At 39.8% G+C, this 18,181-nt stretch overlaps 1 protein-coding gene across 8 annotated transcripts in view; it reads left to right on the forward strand.

Annotated features, from left to right (window-relative positions):
- The window catches only part of PDE1C (phosphodiesterase 1C), a 491,302-nt gene that overhangs the window by 461,859 nt on the left and 11,262 nt on the right, over window positions 1-18,181 (forward strand). For 6 of the 8 annotated variants that reach the window (XM_059728692.1, XM_006258197.4, XM_019483440.2 and 3 more), the window contains one exon: window positions 11,981-12,046. In XM_059728692.1, the coding sequence (XP_059584675.1) occupies window positions 11,981-12,046 (66 nt within the window). Of the gene's footprint in view, window positions 1-1,302; window positions 10,533-11,980; window positions 12,047-18,181 lie in introns of those variants that run through there. The other 2 variants (XM_019483444.2, XM_019483442.2) reach the window with 2 other exon arrangements.

The raw sequence follows: 18,181 nt of genomic DNA on the forward strand, positions 1-18,181 counted from the left end.
GAACTGAGTTACTACATCAGGGATGAATTTGGTCCAGCACACTTTACTTTTGAACCTTCGAGTTGTTATTTGCCCAGTTAGCTCTTCTGTCAGGTTTAGCTCATCATTTGAGGTTTTTGAGATGGTGGGAGCAGAGAAAAACCAATGATTTAGTTATCTGAGACAAATATACAATTCATATCTTTCAGTGTTTAATAGAATAACCGTATCTACCAATATTTATTCTATTTTGTCTAAAAAGAGCAATCTCCCTCAAAGAACTTGTTCACATATGCCTTGCTTTACCATAAGTCCACAGCAAAATAGGTACCAGTGCTGTACTGAAAACATAGCATAAAATACCATGAAAAATCAATGTTCACTCTATTCTGCTACTGGAAGGTATTTTTTTTTTAGGTTTTTTTGTGTGAAGGTACTAGAAGGTATCTTGCATTTGTGAGCTGGTGACTTCAGAAATGTATCTCCTGTGAACTTATGTAATTCAGGCATAAATATAATGCTTATGAACCTAACAGACTCTGGTTAATTTAATTATAAGGTGAACAAAAACAAAACAAACTTAACCACACAGCGGTACCAACATACCTTAATTTTTATGCATATCACTGTACATATCTTGGCATGTACATATATGTACATTTGTGTACATCCTGGCATGTGCTACTAGACAAGAGGCTGACAGTATACTGAATTATGTGGGGCTGTGAACAAGTATTCTCTAGAGATTAGAATGCAACCACCAAACTCATTCACATTTGTGATCCAGTTCAAGCTAGTGCTTCAAATCTACTCTGCTAAACTGGCTCTTTATTTACTATGAATTCAGAAAGTGCATAAACTAAATGCTTTGGGTGAGATGTTAGGCAGCTACCCATACATGATGAAGCTGTGCACTGAATCTTCTTATTGCAAGCCATTGCTTCTCTGTGAAACAGAGCCTTTTAGAGTGCATTTTTCATGTGGAGAGCCTTCACTCCCCACATAGATATACATATGCCCATTTTACAGTCAAAGAGATGCAGAAATGGCTGCTAAGCAAGGGTGGTCAGAGTGCTGGAAACTGAAAAATATTAAAATGATCTTCATGGAGCCTGAATCTGACCCTGTTGCAATCAAACTTGTGTTGATTTCTGTCGGAGGACAGTTGCCTCACTGTATGCAGGAGGGCACGTTGCTCTAAATCAAGCAAGCAAAAGGTCGATGCTGCAGTGTCCATTGTGACCTTTTTTAAATTAAGCGAGGCTGTGCAATTTGGAGGGAATAAGGATGTCTAAACTGATACCCTTTTTTCTTCTTTCCCAGATTCCTGCTCCTTGGACACTGGGCGGAAAAGGCAGCATTGACACTTTCTTCTCTCTCTTTTTTTTTCCAGATACAGAAGAATAAAAATATATATAAAAGAGACTGCAAATTTCTTTCATCATTTTAGCTGAGCTTCTTCATTCCTCTCCTCCTCCTTCCGAATAGACCAGTTTCTGGGGAAGGCGTTATTACAGCTTTCAAAACACTCCTCCTCCCACTGGCTGTGACACAGTTAATGACTCTGGGTTTTGGGGATTGTTTTTTCTTTTTCTTCTCTCTCTCTCTCTCTCTCTCTTTGTCTCTGTGTGCGTGCGCGTGGTTTGTTTTTGTTTCTTCAATTCTTTGGGTTTTTTCCTTAACACAATGACTCCACTTTCTGGACAGGCCAAGCAAATAAATGAGGACCCTCTTAGAAGCCAACACAGCTCTTTGCTATAACCCCACTGTATGAAACATGGGATGAAATGGTGAATAAGAAAATCAAACCATGTGGAAAGAGGCTTGAAATTATTGCACTTTTTTTTTTCAAGAGTTGTTTTCAACAGCTGCTAAGCAGACAACATGATATCAGTTTTAGCCTTGCTACCGAGGATTTTGTTCATAAGCATTGTGAGTTTCAGAATCTGTAGCCTGTCAGGTTTATGTCAGGCTCATGAGGATTTCATATAGTTACACAGCTTTTTGTGACACTATCTGATGATACGGATGGCTTCGTTTTTTGTTTTTTTTATTTTGCAGGCAAATTCATTCAGTCTTTGAATTATCTTGTTTATGCATTTAGCAAAACACAAAAAAAAAGTAATGACTCGCAAATGTTACGTTCACAGGGGGCAGTTGCCCCTTCAGTCTCTAAGGGGACGTACGATTTGTGATGTCTTCAATAGCTAGTAATTACAAATAACGATCTGTTTCTCACATCTGCTACTTGTAACTACTTTTATCTGACCCAAAGGACTGAAAGGAAGAGGGCAGCAGGGAATCACACAGATCAATTCCTTCTTTCAACTCAGTGTGACATTTCTTTCATCACTGATTGAATGGATGAGTCAAAGGATAGGAAAAATGTAACTACAAAAGTCTGGTCAGACAAAGAAAGATGAAAAACAGTGTGTCCCAAATACACTGCTGGAGTCAGTGGGTACAAGTCTGTGGAGCTGATAGAGTTGTACATGTTGACACAAGCAGTGAATTTGGCCGAGCTTTCAAGATGAAATATAAACTAACTTCCTCAGGCCTTGGTTCAGCAAAGTATCCTTTTCATGAAAGCATTAAACACACACGTTTAAATGCTTTGCTAAATTTCAGCTTGGTAAGAATCCAGTTCATTACAGCTTAATTTCACCTGTTTTGCATGTAATTCAACACACACATATACACACAAGTTGTTTTTCTTGGTTCTTTTTATTCAGTGTGTAGTCACCTATTTTACCACCAGTTGGACTGATTTCATGCCCTTTTACTTCATAGAAAAGATGGAAAACACTAGCCTAGAAGAAATCAACTCATCTATATTTTGTTTTCATGTTCAAAACCACAGGACTTTATATTACCACCAGCCTATATTAGAATTTAAATCCCTGTTTCTACTTAAGATGAAAATGCACAGGGATGAACAATGTTTAGGATGCCTGTAGGAAATGTTGCCATATATTGTACTAGTCTCACTTAACATTAGCAAAACTGTGCTTTATCTGGATCTAGATTTCAACTTTGAACTCCTTAGATCTCAGGAGCGTTTGCGTCCAGGTTTTGGGGTCAGCCCGTTATTTAAGGCAAGATCCATTTGCAACACTAAGATTCATATTTGAATTCTTATTTCACACACCGTAACATGAGTTTGTTCCAAGGTAGAGATTTAGTTTTGGTTTGTCACATACTAGGAACAAATTAACTCTTAATGAAATATTTTTACTTGGAAGAAATATATTTAAAAAAAAACTACTGTAGTGAATCAAGAGTCAGGAATTCATCAGCTGGTCCCTCTGTCTTAGATCTCTTCATACAAGGAAAAGAAACCAGAACAATCTAATTCCTTAATCCCCAGTTCTGCAGGTGCTCCTTCCTCAGAATCTCCATCAGCTTCAGCGTGGTCCACACCCACAGCAGCTATAGTTTGACCTTCCATCATTGTTAAATTCTCTAAAGAGACAATGGCAACATATAAATAACATAGAAACAAACACTGCAGTGCTGGCTAAACCTTCACTCAGCTGAAATTCCTATTGAAGTTATTGGGGGTTTCATGTGCATAAGCTCTGAAGCAGTGGTAGAAGATTTAGCTTATATTTAAACAAAAATCCCTACCTAATGTACTAAAGCTGCTTAGATCATTAAAACTGAAGTCATTTAAAAATTAATTTATCTCAAACTATAACTATTTTTCTTATAAAACCTTGCTCTTGAGCAGTGAAAAGAGACTGTTTTATTTATGGTCGGCCATTTCTTGGCTGTCACCCACTAGCCCAGTTTTGCAACATCAGACTGTATGTTTTCCTCTCTGTTAGGATAATAAACCATTGGAAGAAACTGTCCCCAAAAATGTATTTTTCATCTCCTGATGACTTCAGATCATGTTTAGATCCCATTCTGCAAGGTATAATTTAGCCAAATATGAATTAGTGGACAACCATGGAGGTATTTGAGTGAAATGTAATGGTCTATGATATATAGGATGTTAGACTTTCTGGCTTTAAAAATCTGAATATAAACTCATAAAACCCCATATAAATATCATCAAAATTGAATATAAACTTATCACTAAATTTTGAAAAAAACATAAATGTGGGAGTTAAGATACTACCAATAGAATGGTAAAGATGAAAAGCTTTATCTATATGATTGTCTTTTCAGGATCTGGGCCTAACTGACCACATTCAGTGGTACTCCTTTCTCATTGAAACCTGTCTTATTAAAACACTCAGGAGTAGTGGAGAGGCAAAAAATAATCTCTCTTGTCATCTCTCAGTCAAACTACAGAAGAGATGCTGCCTGCTTGTTAAAAATCGCAAAACTGCTTCCATTTAATTTTCTCTTATTTCACAAAAGATTTCTATGAGTGCATTAAGCTAAGGTTCCATATACGAGGATGAATGGATCTGTATGGGCCTAATTAACTATAGTATCTTCAGTAGGGCTATGTGAAGCTTCAGGTGGTGATAAGATTCGGAGGAGATTTGGCCTGATTCAGTGGCCAAATCTCCGAATCTGAATTGAATCAGGGGACCAATTAAAAGGTCTGAATTGATTCAAAGCTCTCCAAATTTTTGGAAAAAAAATCAGAGAGCTTTGATGATTTGGGCAGTACCCAGTGGTTGCAGCAAGGAGCTGCAGCCACTCCAAGCTGGTAAGTACTAGAGGCTGGAGGAGGGGACCATGGGGGACCCCTGCCAGCCCCCCCAACCACCCTGCTCCACCAGTCCCCTGACCCCCCAGCCCTCCCACCTACCCCCTCTCAGCTTCTGGCCCTTTAAAGAAAAGCCCTGGTGCTCATCAGGTGCTACCAGGCGGGGGGGTGGGGGCACAATCCCTGCTGCCCCCCACTGCCCCATGCTGCATGGGGGACTCTACGCAAGCCCCCCACCCCTCCCTACTCTCCCAGCCCCCACCACCACCACCCCCACCAGGGCCAGCTCCAGCCCTTTAAGAAAAAAAAATGGAGACAAGCTTCGGGACTCACTGCTCCTGCAGCAGCCTCGGGGTTTTGGGGGTGGGGCTTGTGCAGAGCCCCCATGTGGCACAGGACAGTGGGGGGCAGTGGGGATCACCCCCGCTGGCAGGAACAGTGAGTCCGGGCGGGTTTGGGGGTTTTATTCTTAAAGGGCCGGAGCTGGCCCTGGTGGGGCACACCTGGAGGGCTGGGGGAGCATGGGGAGATCAGGAGGTCATGGAAAGCCCCCCATGCAGCGTGGGGCAGTGGGGAGAGCAGTGAGGATTGTCCCCCCCCACACACAGCTGGCAGCACCTGGTGAGTTGGGGCTTTTTTTTTCCAAAGAGCTGGGAGCTGGGTTGGGCAGGGCAGCCACTGCCAGACTGGGAGAGTGGGTGGGGGATGGGCCTGGCTGATTCAGAGATTTGACAGCAATCCAATCTCTAAATCAGATTTGGCTGATTCGAATCACGAAGTCGAATCACTGTCCCCCGAATTGGCTAAATCTGAATCCAAAGCAAATACTAGCCACTTTGCACAGGCCTAATCTTCAGTTTATGAAACATGGGGGAGGATTTCTGTTGTTAATCCTTTGCTATGCATTCCCTGTGGGTGCGTCTACACGTGCACATTTGTTGTGCAGTAACCTAAATTACTGCACAGTATGGGCATGCATCTACACATGAACACCCATACTGCACAGTAACTATGGCCACTTACGCTAACTTGGGCATAAATTAGATACCTGCATTGTGCAAATATCTAATTTACTCTCGATTAATTACTGTGCAGTAATGCACGTATAGATGCCTTACTGCGCAGTAACACTGTGTGTGTGTGTGAACACACAGCGTTAATGAACTTTAACACCTGCATGTGTACATGGTGGCCTATTTCCACTTACTGCACAGTAACTCACATGCCCAGTAAATTAATGAGACATAAATGCATGTGTAGACATGCTCACTATATCATGAAAATAAAATTTTAGATGCCTTACTAACCTTGCTACTATTAGAAAAGACAAGTAAATAATAAGCTAGAATACTGAAAATATAAGACATGTTCTGCTGGCCCACCTCAGGCTTAACTCCCATTGCCAGTTATGGGAGTTGCATGCATGTGAGCACAACTGAATGCCATAGGGAAGTAATAGTGTGAGACCTAGGTTTCAAAGTTGATATGTGTAATAAGAAGGATACTTCAAGCTCTAGGATGAGAATGTGATTCAAATTTTTTACAAAACATTACCTTGCTTGATGAGCAGCATACCTCGTGGGCTTTCGAGAAACTTCCTGATCTGGGAGAGTGAACCCAGGCAACTTACACCTTGCAAACAAGGGGATGTCAATGGCAATGCCCTCCAATTTCTCCTCTTTAATGTCTTTCAAAGGATCCAATCATCATGATAATTCACTAGCACCTACACTTCTCTGGAACTTTTCTGTTCCTTATACAATGTCAGAACATTTTTTTCCACATTATTTAAAGCAGGGGTGGGCAAAGTGTGGCCTGCGGGCCAGATGCGGCCCGCCAGGTCATTTTATCTGGCCCACAGGGTCCCTAAAAAAATTTAGAAAATTAATAGTTATCTGCCCCTGGCTGCCTGTCATGCGGCCCTTGATGGCTTGCCAAAACTCAGTAAGTGGCCCCCCACGCAAAATAATTGCCCGCACCTGATTTAAAGAGTAAGAGTTTTCAGGTCTGTACTCAGGCAATGTTTTGATGGATGAGAAAACTCTGACACCTTCCCAAGAAAGCTGACAATGGGCACATCTACATAAGAAGTTTACTGAAGAGTAGGCTAATTAGCTCTGCAGTAAACCTCTTGCATCTACACATGCAGCCCTACTAGGTTGCAGGAAACTAATTAACTTCACAGCGGGATAGTACTTATAGATAGTAGTACTTGCGGTTTTTACTCCACAGCACTGCACGTATAGACACTGATGCAGCTGGCTGGGGCACAAGGGTCCAGCAAGCCCCACACTGGAGCACCTTTGTGCCCCAGCCAGCCCCTCTGCAGCATGTTGAACCAGGTTGGAGTAGCCCTGGGCTAGCAGGCTGACCCCCCGATCCCTCTGCCAGCCGGGGCTACTCTGACCCGGCTAAACATGCTGGAGCTTATTGCTTCACCTTAATAGCACATGTAGATGTGCCCAATGTGTAGATAAAACTTGGACTTTTTGTGGGGGAAAAAATGTTTTTTGTGTCTCATTTAAAGTCAAATGGTCAAGTCCTTATTCTTATTGCTTGACCAGCTTTAGATATGAGCTGCGCAGCTTTTTGCCTAAGATTTGAGAGCAGATTTCTGTGTTTCCTTTTAAACAAAATATCTGTTGTTTGGGATATTATTCACAGCTGCAAAAGAAACAGATGCCAGAAAGCACAAGTTGATGACTAAAAAATGTTATAATTTCAGGTTTAAAATCTACTTTAGACTAATCTAGTTTTCCTTCTGAGCAGACTGTTGTAGTCTTTTTACACAAAGATGCATCCCTTTATTTTGCTGTAGTTTATATTCTGTATTGTATCCTTGAGAACCCAGAACTTTTACCCTTGATGGGTAAATAAAACAGGAGCATTGTTTTTAGCTGTTTGTTTTCAACATCCATTTACTGGTAGCTTGGGAGTCCATTTTTAAAAGGGTCATGATCCAGCCTCTGTGCTTGTGACAAAAAAGTGAATACAATTTTTAAAAGCTGCCATGTATGCATACAGAAGATGGAATCTAAAGGTGCAAAGGCTTTTTGTCATCAGTTTGCATGGATTTGGAAGGGGTAGTTTTGATCCTTTGTGCAAAGAACTGACTGCTGAAGTTTTTTACGTGGAAATTTGCCTACACATCAGGAGGTTCCCTAATACAAGGTTAATGAGTACCAAAACAGACCTTAAATTTTTGCCCTTTCCAAATTCTACAACCTATAAACCACATTAGAGGTAAACATTCAGAGGAAATGAAAGGAACTGACCCAGGAAAAGACTGTTTAGCAACAACTGCCTTCTTCACCTGATGGTGTGAGAAGTGGATTGGATTGAACTAGAAATTTGAAAAATATAGAAACTGAATGGGGCCTTTCATCATGAGGGCTAAAACCTGAGTTGGGGTAAATTGGTATATCTCCATGAGCACTTTCTATGAGCTTAACTATCTAATCATTTGACCCAGTTCTCCTCACACTTGCACCAATATCATAGAAGTGTAAGTCCATTGACCTCAGGAACACATCTCCTGATTTATGTCCGTGTGTGGTTTCATGTGTTAGTAACGGATATATCAGGTCCGCTTATTCTTTTTAAACATATTGCTTCTTTCAGTACTGAAATGCAGAACAATAGCACTGTGTTTTCTACCCACTTACTTCATACTGTTCCCAGAGCTGGGCTCCTCAGATCTGTGATTCTCAAATATGGAGATATTAAACATAAAGTCATGTTAATATCTGCTTTATGTAAATCACAGAGGTAAGAGGGGAGATCCTAATTGACCATATGGCTTGAAAGAAAAGATAGATTTTATTGCCAGTCTTCTAAAGCTCTGACCTTGCTCCTATTGAAGTCAACAATCACCCCAGTTCATTACAAGGAATATTGCCCAGAGTGTGCTCAAATCACGTAGTAGTTTAACATCTTCGCTCAGGGGGTGATTACCCTGCTCTTGCAGGGAGATGGATTTGATGACCAGCCAGGACTCTTTCATAGCTAAACACTGGTTTCAAAATAAAAAACAAATTGTTTTGACCTGGTAACCTTCTTTCTTATTAAAACAAAAACTGGCCAATTTGCTTCTATTTATTCAGATTTCAATTTGTCCCGCTTTGTTGGATTATTTCTTATTTTTTTCCAAGCAAAAATAGAGTGAGATTTCCCATTCATAACAAGGCAGAGCTGTGACACTGTGTTTTATCATCTTATGTGTTTAAGACAATTCTGCATCCTGCAGACTAATGTAGTGATACCCAAACTAGTTTTAACTAATTTAATTAGGGTATCTGAAACAGTCTAGTCAGCACAGCACAGATATCAGTGTGGATTAATTTACCCTGAGTGATATATAAGTACAACACACATATACATGTGTGTACACATACGCGCGCGCGCGCACACACACACACACACACACACTCTTCATGGCAGGCTATTGGGTTTTGTATTGTTTTTATTTCATCAGCGTGCATGTACAGGGATTGTTGTGTATTCACTGTTGCCCCAATTTTAGAAGTCATCCTGTGGTAGGAGGAATACATGTAATCCCATAGTTTCTGCTGGGTGACTGTAGGAGTGCATATGTAAACCACAATTAATTATGGCCATAGGTGTTGTCTAGTGATAAATCCTAGTGATAGAATGGCAGAGTGAGCATTTTCCTTTTCTTCTCGCTTGGATGATATTTTTATACAATTTTATATACAATTTTTTTAAATATTTGCTATTTTTATTTGTAGGGTTCTGGTTGGGGTTTTACCAGAACTTCTGGTTGTCTGTAGACCCAGATTCTCACTGATATTTCTCTCTCCTTTTCTCCTCCCCCAGTAGACAAGAGCAATTGCATTTGCAACATCAGCTTAGAGCAAAATAACACCTTGGGCCCAATCACTCCACTAGTTGCACTGAAATCAATGAAAGTTGCACTATCACTCCTTTGAGTTCCATTGCAGTCCCTGTTGAGTACAGTAGATGATAAAGTCAATTATTTACATGTATACAGCATGCCAAATGCAGGGCAATTCAGGCTGAAGCCAATATATAAGAGTAGTGGAGTCTTCCTTCAGTGTGGCAGGACTTGCTTCCACCACAATACATTTAAATAATTATGACGCTACTTCTGCAGCAGCTTAGATGATTAGGCACTTCTAGCAAAGGCACAAACTACTAGGCTGACTACCTTCAGCAGGGAGGAATCATGGAAATTATCATCTTACCTGTAACACCAGATTTCACTGCTCCCAAATGAGGTTTGTAGTGATGGGGCATGATAAAGTGAGGGGAAGTTAATATGATACTTTGGGAGGAAAAGGGGGAAATTAACCAAATTCAAGGATCTTGGTCTTGTAACATAGTTTTTCTCAGCTGGCATTATGCAGGGAGTTCTATATATGAAGCTAAACATATACTTCAGAGTATCTTTATATTAGCAGAAATTATAAAGGAGATTTCTTGTTGAACTAAGGCAAATATACACCTGTAATCCAGAGTCTTATTGACATAGGCAGGAGGCAGGTTGTTATATGTATTTTGCATCGGGTGATTAGAAAACAAATCAAAATCCATTTGTAAAGCAACAATCAAACAAGTTTGTTCCTAAAACAAGAAGAAGAAAAAAACCTCTTTGGTTTGTTTAGACTTAAAATGCAAAACTGAAATGAATCATGTCCATGTCATGCAAAGTATTCTCAACTGTTATGAGAATGATTTTTAAACAATATGCATTTATTGTTAGTTCCTTATTCAGAAGGAGAGGCTTGTAGTCTCTAAGTGTATAAAACATTTTTCCAGCATTCCAATTTTTCTGTAACCGACTACATGTATGTTCATCTTATTACCAAATAAAAGCAATGAGGTCTCCACTCCATTTGAATTTGAATGGTGAAAAGCTTGGGTTTGTTCAATTGCTTGCTGCATCCTCTCCAACCGTGGAACTTATCACTTGTTCTCCAGTATCTGTTGCTTTGTGGAATAATAATAGCCAACATTTCTATGGTACTGTACATTTTGAAAAGATTGTACAACTATCCAACTAACTGGTCATCACAAGCATGGCTAAATCAAGTTTACAGGTAGTGGAAACTGAGGCAGAAAGTATAACTAGCCCAAGACCACAAAGAGGAGTTGGTGTCAACTCTGAGATTAGAATGCAGGATCTCATAAGTAACCAGACCTGTCCCATTCCTGCAGGTAACATAGCAATTCAGAACTGGACTGTGGGTCCTAACCAGCTTAAACAATATTTTACTGTCGTGTGTTTAAAGGTCAGAACTATATATTTGCATGTGTATGCACAATACGAGGGAATTATTCACTAGATTTGAGATGGTCTGAACTCTAAAGTAATATATGGGTCCTCTCACCTTTTACAACACTTGGATATAGTTTCAGAGGCAAATGTTGCGACTGGGCCAGAAGTGTACGCAGACACCTCATAGAAAGCTTAGACTCCGTATCAAATGCTTACTTTGCCAATTTGTCCCAACTCTTGTCTACCTTCCTAAAATCAAGCATTTTGTTTAAGAAATCAGTTTGTTTGCTAACTATGTATCCTCCAACTTTAGTGTGCCTCTTGCTTAAATAGAAATAGAAATGAATAGTTTACTCAGTAACTTACTCTCCTTTCTGCAGGGAGATGCAGCTATTACACATGAGCTTTGTCACAGATTATGAGAAAACCTTTTTTGAGATCCTTTATTAAAATAATTGTGTGTGTCATAGCATCACATGTATGATATTTATGTAAATTTGAACATGTAAGACACTTAGCTTGTGGCTGTAGGTGCCTTGGCAAGGTAATTAAAGGCATAGTCCAGCAACAGCAAAGTAGAAGACTCCCATCCCATCCCCCGCAAACCCATTCCCACATTATAATAAACCGTTGTCAAATGTCTGCTCAGTGAAATGGTTTTTCTGCGTGCAGCTTGTGCACTCAAATTAAGATGTGAATTCCAAGTCAAGGTGCCCGGATACAAAACATCTTGACAGTGGCTTATGATTTGTTAAAGTAAACAAGCTTATGGCTGTTCAAAAGCACTCTACATTGGAAAAATGGAGGAAAAATCTACAAATAATATTTACCCTCTCTTTAATAAGAGAAGTGTATGACATTGGCACTTCTCAATTCAAAGGGGGCTGAGACACGTGTTGGTTTTGGAAAGAAGTTAGCTTCACTCCCATGATTAGAATTACTAAGGAAAAGTCAAGAAAACACATCACAAATAAGCTGATAATTCAAAGTGTCAGTGGCAGCATAAGAAGGCATTTGTACAAATTCAGGAACCACTGTTCATCTGCTACCGCTGAAACAGTTTTTTCTTTTTCAAGGGTCTAAGGGACCGTCAAATGATGCACCAGGCTCAGGTTCCTCTACAAACCGCCTTACATTGCCAGGTTAGTAGATACTACTCTGTTGAAACATTTTCTGTATGTGCAACCCTTCAAATAGGAAATCAGAAGGATATTTGTATTTTATGGGGGCATAGATAGCAACTCCTCTAGGAATTCTGTGACTCGCACGCTTCTATCCACCACTTAAAATTCACTCCCATTTTGAGACGATGATTGACCGGCTGTTCCATCTCCTAATTTTCCCCAGCTGCATTTTACGTATTTTTAAATAATATATTTTCTGCTTTTTCTGGAGTCTCCACAAACTATTTTAGCTTGCTGAATGTGGTAAGAAAAATTGTCTTGGCTTTTGTCACCCATGTATAGGTATTAAAAGGTAATAATATTGTTCTGTGATTCTTATGTAGCTAATCTGGCATTTTCCCACCGTTACCTCCAAGATCCTACTATCCTTGCTATGCAAATATTACAAGCTTTCCTAATCCCTTCATCTTTGCCTCACACGTGTACAAAAGAAAGAAAGGGAAACAAAGCAACACAAAATGGTGACTATTATTTTTCAAGATGTGGCCTCAGCTTGGAGGGGCATTAAGGGTATGCATTCAACTTTGCTGGTGTTGAATGAATGAGAAGGTACTCAAAATTTAAATGTGTTGAATGCGACATAGAAGCAAATCCCAGACAAAGTGGCTGATTTTTCAGTTTGGAAAGACTTTGGGGAATAATTTGTTACAGAAATTTTTGGAGGACTACCTAAAGCAAGTGGATGCTGAGATGGAAATACAGGTATTCATGATACAGTAAACTCAGCATATTGACAGCAGTATACAGTTAATTCCTACAAGGACTTAACTAAAATAAATTGGTCATTGGCATTGATATAGTGCTTCCTGCTGGCAATGCAGTATGATAGTTTTACATGACAACAAAATGCCACTTTCAGTAGGTGGTTGTTTTTGGCTTAGCCCAATAAGTTATAAGGACTGTTCGTTGTAGCTAAGCAATGAAGAGAGATTTGAAAGGAATGGAAGAGAGATTAGAAATGGAAGAGAGATTTGAAAGTGTTATTTTTTCTGATGAAAAAAATGCATTTCTCAAAGCATCACACATGGTCATGTCCAATAATAAATATGAGCTGTCATTGATCGTAAAAGATAAGAACTTGGTCACAATGTTCAGCTGAAGACTCGCCATGTAAACTGCCTGAAATGATTTTTGTAGAAAGTACAGTACAGTACATACGATGAATTATTCTCTAAAGCTGTTCAATTTCTCATTATCACCTTCAGTAAAAACGTGTAGTATGGCATTAGCTATATATATATTTTTTATGTTCCTGTTTCTTTTATGTGGTTCTACTTTGCTCTCTTTCTATATATATGTTTTAAAAGTATGTACATTTATATTAATATTATATGTGTGCAACAGTTTCAGGTGACAATTCATAAGTCTTTCCTGAAGGTGATACTCTAAAAGCTTCAATGCTCGGATATGTTTTCTTCTAGGTGCATCTCATCTTTGAAAGCCCAGTGACTTACTGTGTAGGTTCAACATTTAATGACAATTAATTTCAATAGAGCTAGAATTTAACCCTACCCCTCTTTTAAAATGTTATTTGAAGAATTAAGCTGTTCCCCTAATAAAATATTTGTTTTAACATGTGGTATTTACCCACTGACTTTCATCCCTGTTGCTGTATAATTTTTACGCTGCAGTAAGCTAACAAGCACTTGCACACAATAGCTACTGCCTACCTACGTACATGTCATATTTGCTGTCAGGGAGTAGGCAATTAAAATATATTAGTTAAGAACAAGAGAGAGTGTGGTACAGAAAATATGGCTCAGGATGACGTGGCTTAAAATATAAGTTGTATTCCCTTTGGTCTTGAATGGCTGAATGACTTTGGGTAAGTAAATTCACTTCTCTGAAATTCATTGGTCTCAGCTTCCCTAGTGAAATGTGTGGATAGTAATGTTTTACATGTTTTAAGGTTTAGGGGTCTATTACAAGGGTGTAATGGAGCAGTTAGATGCCCTGGGTGGTAGCTGCACATGGGGCAAAGCCAGCTGCCAGCTGTGGCAACAGCTGTTTTTGTGCCCTCTGCCTTCCCACTTCTCTGTTTTGCTACTGGTGCGTTGGATCATCTGATTTGAAAACCAACAATAGTAAGCATGCATCTCAAGGAATGAAGACAGCAGTTAAGTCTTGCTATAGTTTTGCTAAGCCAAACTATTTGGTGCCAGTTTGGCACCAATTCAGTCATTCTTCTGATAGCAATATGAATAACACAATCTGTGATGTTTTCATAAAGAATTATACAAAGAGGTCTTCTGAATGACCCTTGAATGACTGGCTATGCTTTTCTGTCTGTTAAAACTTTCACATATCATTGTGTATTTTGGCACTGACAGGTATAGGGATAGGGTAGGATTTCTCTGTGTGTTTAATAACAGCACCTCCCTATATGTACACTACCTGGTAGTTTTCATATTAAAATGGCCAATCTAGTAAAACACATAAATGTAAGATACCGGTAACACTCAACAATGTAATGTTTATATGTATAGCCCCCGTGGCTCATGTAGTTATGTAAAAGTTCTGATTTTGTTTGCTACATATTACACCTTTACCTTCCTAGATGTCTGCTCTTTGCTGGAGGAAGGGATCACTGTGTTTTCTGATAAGAAGCAATCTATTACAGAAGTGACACAAGCTCCCTAGCCCACACTCTGTGATCATAGAGCTGGGTCTGGGAACAAGCTCCCAGCCTGTTCCCAGTCCCAGCTCCATGGTTGTGGTTGGGGAGTGGAGGCTGGGAGCTCTCTGCTGCTAGGGCAGGGGGACATTGTCCCCACCTAGGCTCCAGTGGTGGAGCCCACCCCAGCAGAAGGTAGCTCTTGGGGAGCAGAGAGCAATCTCCTGCTCCTTGCTGCCTGGCTGACCAGAAACAAGATCGCTCCCAGTTGGCCATCTACACATGCCATATTGCGCAGTAACTAATCACAAGTAAATTTGCTACTTGTGTTTACAGGTAGCAAATTTACTCATGATTAGATCAAATTACTGTGCAGTGTCTGCACATGTAGAAGGTGATGCTTAGTGAGCAGTAATTTGTGCTAATCTCAAGTAAAGAATCTCATGTAGATGCACCCTCTGATCCCAGTTCTCATCCCAACTAGCCCGTTGTTTTCATACAGAATGGCCATGAAGTTTCATTCCAGATGACTTTTACTAAAATTTAGAGGGAAACAATAACACAAAAAAGAACACACGTAAAATTTCCTTGAGAACACAGCTTCTTTGACTTCCCTGTGACAGGATGCATGTCAATTAATTATAAAAGGTGAGATTATCAATAATGCTCAGAAAACCCCTATTTCTATTGCCATTGGAATCAGCAGATTCAGATTAAAAGAGTTCAGTGCATTTAAAAAATCTCATGCAAAACTTCGGCTATCTTCAGCAAAGAGAATGATTCTAGAAATTTGAAAAGGGGGAATTCTTAGAAAATAAAATATTAAATTTGATAGCTACAAGCATGGTATCTGTCTTCCTAAAGGACTCCAAATGCTTTCACATATTCTGTACACAGGGAACACTATACACTAAGCAATATGAACAAGTTGCAGATGAATTGTGAACAGTCAGCATATTCAGTCTGGACACTAAGTTCTTATCCAAATCTAATCTTATCTGGTGTTTGCAACCAACCTGGAAAACTTGCTGGAGCTGTATCTCTTGATGGATTTCCAATATTTCCTGCTGCTAGACAAGCTGTTCTTGCCAGCTTGTTTTTTCCAGCTGTTTTCATAACTACATTTCTGGCTTCTGGTTCTGGCCCGAACCACCAAATGTTCTGTGAGTGAAAATGAAAAATAAGGGAACAATAGAAGAGTTGTGGTGGTTAACTGGATATTGGGAACCCTCCTAAAAGGTCCTATTGGTATTTGGCATGTCATGTTATCCACGGTGATTATTATCCTTAATACAGAGATAAACACCAGAAAGTGGATGGCATTGTTTTGGTGGTTCTTCTTTCTTAAGTGCCAGCTCAAACTTAAATGGAGGGTACAAGTAGAAGAGAAACTAACTGGAGAAAATGGCATGTGATCCTTAGTGGCCTATTATAAAGCATATGTGTTAATTAGCAATGTCCCCAGAAACCAACATACCTTATAGCCTATTGAAAACAATGAAAGGGCTCAATTTTACCTTTTTTTTCTAAGTATACTCTTCTAGGTTCAATACACTTACAGCTTACAATTCAAGGAGACAGGAACCACCAAAATGCAATGGTAGGATCTTAAAATTTTATTTGCAGAGGCTGTGGACTGGAGGAAATTTGCAACAATAGAAATCTTCCCAAGGGAGCATACAGGTGTTCTAGCCTGCAGATGCACCTCTCTCCTATTCCTGATGCCTTTCCCAGACTAAGGTCAGCCACTCTTGGGGAAGGGTGGGAGAGCAGAGGCAGCTGGATGAGAGGAGTCCAGATATGGGGAACCCCCCACACTCCTCTTCCTCCCAGACCAGTCACCCCAGTCTAGGGAAAGCACAGTTGAAGCTGCTGCTTGACTCCTCTCAATCACAGGGGAGTCAAATGGTTAAGCCTGCAGTCATTCATTCTAACATAAAAAATTATCTTGCAAGGGAAGATCTTTTCTTGTATCAAGGTGAAAAATCTTTTCTTGTGTACAGGGCATGTTTCCTCTGTGAAAAACTGAATGAGAGCTGGTATGCTGGCAATTTCTACGGGTAGGGAGGTGATCTTCTGTTGGAAATGTAGTGCCTGTACCTGGCCAGAATGATATAATGCCTATACATGGACATTTTTACTGGCAAAGCTTTTTTTTTCCCCCCATGTTAGCTCGTGTGGTGCATATACCTTTCTCAAAGGGACAGTTCTTTTGTTTCAGAACTCCAGGTTGTTCTATTCATCTCTTCTAACACATCCTGGTCATTGAATAACTATTTGAAAACTTACCATGGATATCTTTCACATATTTTCCAAAATGGGAGATTTAAAAAAATCTTTCATACAGTAGAGAGGGGGGGAAACCCTCTAACTTGCCAGGAAAACAGCTTTTATTTGAATCATTGATGCATTCATGTTGCTATAGGGATGCGGTAAATGCTGTTAAGCATCTGACATATCACAGAAGCTTAAGAGTTAAATAAGACATTACAGCTGGGGATTATTCTGTGTAACTTTTCAGTGGAAAGAGAGATTTGTCATTGGCATTGAATGATTTCAGAGTTCCAGTGGGGGAAAAGAAGTTATATTTTTTAAAAGCTTTTTAGCTAAATTATAACTTTTGCTACTTTCCCTTTGGGTAATAGGCATCTTATTATCTGGAAAGAAAGATAAAAACATGGCAAAGTGATGCAGGGTAAGGACACACAAAGAAATTGGAGAGAGTTGATAGTGGAGGATGGGATTTAGAGCTGCTCTGCTATAACTTTTTCATGTGTCTGTTCCTATCCTGTGGTAAGTGAAGGCTAAACGACAGTAATTTAGTCTTGGTTTATTCAGAGGCAAATTGACACAATCTTGCTTGGAAGAGAGACAAAACAGCTACCAGGGAGCAAATGACACACGCAAAATTCCCCCAATTTTATCTCAGTATAATTTGTATCCAGAGCTAGTACATTGTTAGTTAGCGTTCTTTATGCTTTCATTCTGTTATGCACTGCAGAGCCTTGAAGACAAGCTTTGCATACTGGGCTACTTCTGACAGCTGGACAAATGGCTTGAGGAACCTTCTCTACAAGGTCCTCTGCTGACAGCACAAGGATGATGGCAGCAGCTGGTGGCACACCATTGCAAAGTGGGTGCTTAAAGGATATTGTAAGGGTGCAGCCATCTAATGGACATAGAGGTTAGCAGAAGAGAAGGTGCAGTGTGATGTGCCAGGGCTTGAACTGGAGCTCTGGGGCCAAAAACATGAGATTGGCACAAAGGATGATGTCATGTGTGTTGTTCAGCATATTACATCTAGACAAAGGAAGCTCATCCCTTGCATCTAAGATCCTCAGCCATTTGAATATGAGATAACCTGGTGTTTTTAAAGCCTCGGTGTGCCTCTTTCTCTCCTGCCAGTTTTTTTGTTTTACTAAAGGGACAGTTGGGCCCACTGTGTTGTTAACAAACAGATGTTTTTTAAAACTATTTGG

The sequence above is a fragment of the Alligator mississippiensis genome, chromosome 5 (assembly GCF_030867095.1).
Source record: "Alligator mississippiensis isolate rAllMis1 chromosome 5, rAllMis1, whole genome shotgun sequence".
Lineage (NCBI taxonomy): Eukaryota > Metazoa > Chordata > Crocodylia > Alligatoridae > Alligator > Alligator mississippiensis.